Source organism: Thunnus albacares, chromosome 21 (genome assembly GCF_914725855.1).
Source record: "Thunnus albacares chromosome 21, fThuAlb1.1, whole genome shotgun sequence".
NCBI classification, from domain to species: Eukaryota; Metazoa; Chordata; class Actinopteri; order Scombriformes; family Scombridae; genus Thunnus; species Thunnus albacares.
In genome coordinates, this window is record NC_058126.1 from 20,213,826 (window position 1) to 20,221,705 (window position 7,880).

Below are 7,880 nucleotides of genomic sequence, written 5' to 3' on the forward strand. Positions count from 1 at the left end.
GTGCTACACATCATTTGTTTTCTGGTGTATTCTTCTAAAGGAATTTAAAAATGTATCTTCTCCCTCAGCCAATCATTTCAACTGTGTTTTTTGTTTTTTTTACAGAAAGCCAATTTCCCGACATGTTGACCCTGCCTGTTCATGTCGTGGAGAGCATGTTGAAAGCACTAAAGATGAACTCAGAGGAAGCTCGCCTTAAGTTCCCACGTCTGCTACAAGTCATTGAGTTGTACCCCTCTGAGACACTGGACCTCATGACGAAAGAGGTTGGTGTAAAACTTTGCAGAATATAAGGATCGAAATGTTCAAATAAAGGTGTTTGTATAAAGATTTGTTCATCAAATCTTTACTAAAAATATATATTTCTTTTTTTTTTTTTTTTTCAATTTATAGCAATATTCTGCTACTAATTGTGGGGATTTACCCACCTTTTGTTTTCATGACAGCCAACATGTAATTGCCTGAAGTTAATTATTTGTTATGATATGCTTTATAAGCAGGGTTCTCACTGGTCAAGACATTTCTATAGTATTGTGGATTCTGACAAAGAATCTGATAAACGCTCTGGGAATATCACAGTAACGTATTTATAACTGTTTTTCTGATGGTAAACAATGACACACGACTGTATCTCTCTGTGTATAGATGATGTCAGTTCCCTGCTGGATGCTGATTGGCTGGATCAGTCAAATGGTGGCCCTTTTGGACAAGCCAGAAGCCGTGGCGGTGCAGCACTGCATTCGGCAGATAGCAGAGTGCTACCCTCAAGCTCTGGTTTACGCTCTAATGATCAGCAACGAGAGTTACCAGTTTGAGGACTCGGCTACAGGACACCAGCAGCAGGAATTTGTCAACAGGTAAACTGCTTAAGAGGAAAAACATCTACAACAACCTTGGCTGGATGCCCATTGCTTAAGATCATTTAATTATCAAAATGTAAAAGTTTTAATAATTCAAAATGTGTAACCTTTGTAGAGACATAACTGGAACCTGATAATAATCCTGAAGATGTTTATTAATACTGTTTGTGTGTCAACAGGCTCAGCAGCATGCTGGATAATGGAGGAGCTGTGAAGAAGTTTGTGGATGCACTGCAGCAGCTTACAAATCCTGAGATGATTTTCAGGGTAATGAGAGCAAGTTCAACCATGAAATAAGCAGCCACCTGCTGGTTTTTTGGTCTGTCGTTGATAATTGCTATTTGGTCCACACAGGATTGGTGGGATTCTGTGAAAAATGAATGGGAAAAACCAAGCTTTGACAAGAAGCGGATGGGCCAGTTGTACGATGAGATGCACTCTTCACTCGGGGATCGTAACACAGACGGTCATGGAATGTTTCGCAAGAAATTTATCCAAGTTTGTGCTTTACTTTTCTTCTTTTATCTTGCAAAGATCAGATATTACTGTACAACATTTCCAATTACAAAAATGCACTTTTCATTCTTTTCCTCTATTCCAAATGGTGAATTTGCAGCTTCTGTTTTAAATATTTTTATTGAAGTTTGACTTTCTGTACGTCTACGCTTGTATTTTTTTCCTTTGTCTTACAGTGATTATTTCTGCATATGCTGACTATTTTCATAGTTCATAGTTATATATTTCTTTTTACACTCCATTTAAATTATTTAAATAACAATGTGATTTAGTGATTAATTTAGCTATTTTTGAATTGTCTGATTACCTTTTTTTGGCTCCATGCCACATACAACAACTGAAAAACCTTTAATCGACTAACTTAAAGAACTTTTGTGTTGTAGTAGTAGTAGAAGTGATTAAAAAACTATATTTTTGAAGAGTCACAACAAATACACAGAGACTTACAGAGTACAGGTGTAGCTCCTAATCAACAAAATAACCTGTTATATTATTGTATTAATTTAACAGAAATTTGCTAAAGATGTGGAGAACCTGCTGGGACCTAAAGGCAGCAAGCTGTTTGAGAAGAGAAGAGACAAAACCTATGTGCGTAAGGTGGAAGATCTGGCGGCATCCATGCGTGGATTTCAGAGGGAACCTGGGAACCTGAAGGAATACTCACCCTGGCTGAGTGGATTTAAACCAGATCCATTCAGCAATGAGCTGGAGATCCCAGGTCAGTGTTGAAATCTTGGTAATCTGAACTCTTTGTTAGTATTGACATGTCTTTCATTTCTTTAAGAAAGTAGTTAACACATCTGTTTAATGTAGTTTTTAGTTATTTCTAGTCATTACATTGTATTTAAAGGTATGTCTGATAATAAAAAGATTTATTTTGATTATTTCTGTTGTACTCTGTTCACTGATGAAGCTGTTTTCTTTCCTCTTGTTGTAGGACAATATGACGGCAGATGTAAACCTTTGCCAGAGTATCACGCAAAAATAACTGGCTTTGATGAAAGGGTATGTTTTTTTATATATTTCATAAAATAAGTCAGAAATGTTCTAATAGCACCCTGTCTATGTTGGCTGGCCAGTTAATTGATGTGAATTAATGGGCTTCAGGTAAAGGTGATGTCCTCTATTCGCCGTCCTAAACGTCTGATCATCCGTGGGGACGATGAGCGTGACCACCCCTTCCTGGTGAAGGGTGGGGAGGACCTCCGTCAGGACCAACGCATTGAACAGCTTTTTGCCGTCATGAACATTTTGCTGAGCCATGACACTACCTGCACACACAGAGGCTTGCAGCTCCGCACATATCAAGTCATTCCCATAACGACTAGGTACTGGGCTTTTATCTGTCCTTCCAGTTACACTTAATGCAAATACTGAATTTTTATGTAGGCAAACTGCCAAGAAAATCAACTTGCCAGGGTAATCACATCTCACTGCCTTTTCAGAATTGGTCTGATTGAATGGATGGAGAACACCTGTACTCTGAAAGAGTTCCTGATAAGCACAATGAGTAAGGAGGAGCAGCAGAAGGCAGGGAGGTACTGTACAGTATATATGATTCACTCTAATAACTTGAACGTACTCCTTCTGTTCAGTGATGAAGTTGAAACATCATCCTCAGTGCTATAAGAAAAACTTTCTACATTCCTTGTATTTTTTGTCTTTATCAATTATTATGATTTGCAAATCTTATTTTTTTGTCCAAAATATATAAAGTGAATTGCTTTGAGGTTTAGGTTTTCAACTTTTAAAAAAAATCAAAAATTGTTCTTTTCTAAGTACATGAGGTGCTTCTGTCAGGGACTTTTATCTTTTCTCTAATGTTATTATAATAATTAAATGAAGTCAATGTAACCTACTTAGTGTGATAGATAATATTGACATCAAACCTCAGACATCAAAATTTTTATAGCACATATTTTTATAGTACTTACAATGTACCAGCTGACAATAAGCATTGTGGAGCATAAAGCACTGATATTTTTATTTTATGATGATTTTATGAGTTATTGATAATTAAAGCTTTTTGCAGGTGCAAATGACGTGTTATGCAACAGTGAAAATGCAGTTTTGTTTTTGTTATATAATATTGGTGATTTCTTCTTTTTAAGGTCCACTGAAGTCTACAGTAAATGGCTCTCCAGCTTCAATTCAAAAGTGTCACCTATCGTACAATACGCTTGGGCTTACCAGTAGGTCTCCTGAATGTTCATTTTTGTTCATAAATTGCTTGATCCAGCTAGTATTTATGACTGATTGAGTAATTTACTATTCAGCCATTAGCTACAACATGTTTGTTCCTCACCAGGAAAGCAAAACGCGCCGATACCGTCAGCAACTTCCAGAAGGTGCTGCAGCATGTGCCCAGTGATCTCCTAAAGTAAGTTTAATCTCTGTATTACAAAACTGCTCATGAAGGTTAACATTTGCAGTTTAACATTTTTTCCTCGTTTTCAATTTGTAGGAGAGCTTTTCTGAAGATGTGCAACAGTCCCGAGGCCTTTCTATCCTTGCGCTCTCACTTCATCAGCTCCCATGCTTTACTGTGTGTGAGCCATTGGATTCTAGGTATTGGAGACCGCCATCTCTCCAACTTCATGATCAACATGGAAACAGGAGGCATGATTGGCATTGACTTTGGTCATGCATTTGGTTCAGCCACACAGGTAAATTATGTTTGTATCATTGAGGGGTGGAAGAGAAGGTATTTTAACTAAGAGCAGCTGTTTTAAATCACATTTAAGTTTTACTAGGAATTTAGAGTATTACCCCCCCCCCCCAAAAAAAATCAAATGAATATGATACTATTTGACTCTTAGGAGTGTGAAAGTCTCAAATTAGTTAAAACCAACATTCACATCATATGAGAAAGAGAAACTCTAAGAAGTTCTGTCAACATCATTCAGCACTGCCAAAACACAGCCATGCAGTGTTGATGAAATTGGCTCCGGTGTGAACGTAACGTAAAATCAACCATGCCCCTGTATAATTAATTCCCTCTCCCTGCCATCTTCTTCTTCCTAGTTCCTCGCAGTGCCTGAGCTCATGCCTTTCCGACTGACCCGACAGTTTGTGAATCTAATGCAACCCTTGAAAGAGTCGGGTTTGATCCAGAGTGTCATGGTCCACTCCCTCCGAGCTTACAGGGCTGAGCCGGACCTTTTGCTGAACACTATGGATGTGTTTGTAAAGGAGCCCTCGCTGGACTGGAAGGTAACCATCACACTATTGCGACAAGGTTCCCACTAAATATAGAATATCTGATCTGTTAAGTGAACTATAGATCATTTCTGTTAATTTTGCCAGACAGATTGAATCAATTAAATTGGGAAGAGCAAAATAGGGAAAAATGCTGGCTGCAGTCTCTCAGAGTCAACGATGATGTCTTCGATTACAAATATATTCAGTTTACTGTCTTGTATAACAGAGAAAAGCCGTAGATCCTGCAAATTTTCTGCATTTTTGCAAAAAATAATGAAAAGGATTATTCTATTATCAAAATAGTTTCCTGTTAACATCAACACCTGGACAATATCATGCAATACAAATGAATAATACTGCAATAAATAGTACATTTGTGAAGGATATTATGTTCAGTCTTTGTTGGGATTGCTGTTTTTAACTCTGTGCACTTAAATATATTTTCAAACTGCAGTACAAATGGAGTTTATCATTGCTTTTATACAGAACTTTGAGCTGAAACAATTGAAGAAGGGAGGCACCTGGACTGAGAACGTAAACACCAAAGAAATCAACTGGTATCCCCTACAGAAGGTGAACTTTGCCAGACGAAAACTTGAAGGAGTAAATCCAGCAGCTATAACCAGGTACATCATTACATTGTAAAATGGCTAATGTTTTTTTTTTTAAAGATTAGCTCAGAGCTTATACTGTTGATGTCTGCTGTGGTAAAAAAAAAATGCTTAGATTGTATAATTTACAGTATCATACAATCACACAATGGTACAGTGGTTGTCTGTGGAAAGCCCTAATACTTAACTATAGATGATAACACTTTATATGTATGATGAATGGAAATAATGAAAGTAACATCTGGTTCAAGTAACGCAACCTAATATAACGGCTCTACAGTAAATAGTACCTTTGACACCGTGTTCAGTTTTTGTTGTTTTGTATTTTTCTCATGAAAAAGACATTTGAACCTTGAATCCTGCTTGTGGGTGATTAGATGTTGGTTTATTTTGTCAGTGAGGAGCTGAAGCTGGGCTTTGAGAAGGAAGCTGCCTTCTCAGGGATGCAGTCCGTGGCTTTGGGAACTGAGGAGCACAACGTCCGTGCCAGGCTTCCCCCTGCAGGCTTGTCAGTGGAGAAGCAGGTGGACTGTCTGCTTGACCAGGCCACAGACCCCAACGTGCTTGGCAGAGTTTGGAGTGGCTGGGAACCTTGGTACTGATTCTTTGATTGGTGGAACATTTCTGAACAGTCATTCACAATAATGGGAAAGAAATCTTATCATAGGTCAACAGGCATGATGTCTAGAATCTTCAAATAATTCATTTATTGTGCTCATCATATTATCTCATACTGCAGACCAGAAAACTAAAGTTAAGAAATTTAAGTCTGGAAATGTGAGAATTATAACACTGTAAGTGGAAACAGTGTGAGCACAATCATGATGTGGGCTATTTCTTGCACTTTGACTCTATTTGATGGAAATGTTTACAGCCATTTATTAATGTTTTGTAACTTCAATTTAAAATAAAAGTATGTTAAACGGTTAAGAAGTGCTTGAGAGGCTGATGTATGAAATAAAAAAGTGCAAAGTTTTTTGCAGCTGATCAATACTGCGATCTTACACCAATTATTTCATATATGAACTGAAAGAAAGGAAAAGCAGAGGTACATTGAAAGGTCCATAATCAGATTTCTTTAATGCAGTGTACCAGTGCTGTTTAAAGTCCTATCATCCATCCAGTGTTTTCCCTCCTTTTCTTTCAAAAACCAGTCCAGAGACCCTTCACTGGAACAGAGGCTGTGATCAGCTTGGATTCATGTCCACTGGATTCCAAAGAGGCTGTATTGTATTAATAACTCAAGTATCTTCTCTATTGCAGTGGAAATACTCTGTATCACATTCTGTCACCTGCCCACACAATAAGTAAAATATTTGCACTAGCATTTACAACTTATAAAATGTTCATGTATGTCAATGAGACATATTCAACTCCACTGTTTACTTTCATTGCAGTGAATATTAAACCCTTTATTTTAAAGAAGCAAAAAACAAGTTTATTTGAATTCAGATTTTATTAGCTGCTCAAAGCTCAAAACAGAATGTCAACATTTTTTAAGTCTATACAAGATAATTCTGGACAGACAACAGAAAATGACATCAATGTAGGGTTAAGTACATCATCACATCAATAAAAGCAGTCAATATATTTGTTATATTTTAGAAATGAAAAGTCTAATTGTTTTATGTTACCATTTTCTCTAATCCTTATCCTTAACTTTATTCATGTATTGAGATGGTGAACGTGGTCATCATTTCACCTGACAAACTGTTAATGTGTGCATTGCTGCTGTGCTGATAGCATTTACCAAAACATTATAAAAATTAATCGCCTAAGCGCAGAGAATTGCAAAAACCACCTGCATTTTGCCCTCCTTCAAGTTCCTTCAGCAGGCTTTTCTTGTACTCCTCTAAGCTGTTCTCACACTTCTCACCATAGAACGGGTACTTGCACTTACACATTGCTATGCCTGATACTACAACACATTCGCCAGTGTTCTCACATTTGACTTTAGAGCAAGGATCCACACCCGTTATCTCTTCATCACTTTTAATGAAGACAATATACTTCCCGGCAAGTTTTGCAGGCTTTTTACCACAGTCTCCTGTAAGGACGTTTGGGATTTTAGATGACTCAGTATTGAGGAGGTTGTCAGGGGTTTCTGGGAGGATCTCAGGGTCCTCATCATCTGGTTCTTCCTCCACAGCACTGGTGGTAGTGTGATCCTTCAGTTTAAAGGCATGCACTGCTGTGAATGTCTGAGACAAACTTTTTCCAAAAATTTTATCACATTGGTTTAAATAAGTTGGTATATCTATGCAGATTTTATGCTTGGATAAGCATTTTTTAATAGCTTTTTTAACATCGTCAGCCTTGGTGTAAGTCCCTTTCACCTGCTTGGCTACAGCCACTGTGATTGATCCTTTCTCTACCTCAGTAAACCCTGAATAAACATGTGTCCTTAGCACATTTGGCCTACCCTTTGTGTTTATGGTAGTAAATGCAAAAACCATCCACTGATACTTGTCATATGTTTTTGTCAAAAAATCGCTGACAGTCTTTGCTATTTCTTCTTTTGTTTTGGTGTCATCAATTTGCTCAAAAACATCCCTCTCTATGTAAGTATCACTGTCAGATATGCATCTATGGTGCGATTGGACCAAAGCTGAGGCAGACTGGGACGCCATCTCTTGATCAATTTTAACTCTGGCTTTTGTGTCTGCACCCTTGAATTCATAGTACTTATCAT

General features: G+C 37.6%; 1 protein-coding gene across 1 annotated transcript in view; it reads left to right on the forward strand.

Annotated features, from left to right (window-relative positions):
- The window catches only part of prkdc (protein kinase, DNA-activated, catalytic subunit), a 44,620-nt gene extending 38,439 nt beyond the window's left edge, over window positions 1-6,181 (forward strand). The window contains exons 73-86 of the mRNA XM_044339362.1: window positions 106-266; window positions 646-857; window positions 1,040-1,127; window positions 1,215-1,358; window positions 1,887-2,094; window positions 2,314-2,381; window positions 2,484-2,704; window positions 2,822-2,914; window positions 3,488-3,568; window positions 3,685-3,756; window positions 3,841-4,042; window positions 4,401-4,589; window positions 5,064-5,203; window positions 5,586-6,181. Of these exons, the coding sequence (XP_044195297.1) occupies window positions 106-266; window positions 646-857; window positions 1,040-1,127; window positions 1,215-1,358; window positions 1,887-2,094; window positions 2,314-2,381; window positions 2,484-2,704; window positions 2,822-2,914; window positions 3,488-3,568; window positions 3,685-3,756; window positions 3,841-4,042; window positions 4,401-4,589; window positions 5,064-5,203; window positions 5,586-5,790 (2,084 nt within the window). The 3' untranslated portion in view covers window positions 5,791-6,181. The remainder of the gene's footprint in view (window positions 1-105; window positions 267-645; window positions 858-1,039; window positions 1,128-1,214; window positions 1,359-1,886; window positions 2,095-2,313; window positions 2,382-2,483; window positions 2,705-2,821; window positions 2,915-3,487; window positions 3,569-3,684; window positions 3,757-3,840; window positions 4,043-4,400; window positions 4,590-5,063; window positions 5,204-5,585) is intronic.
- The last annotated feature ends 1,699 nt before the right edge of the window (window positions 6,182-7,880 follow it).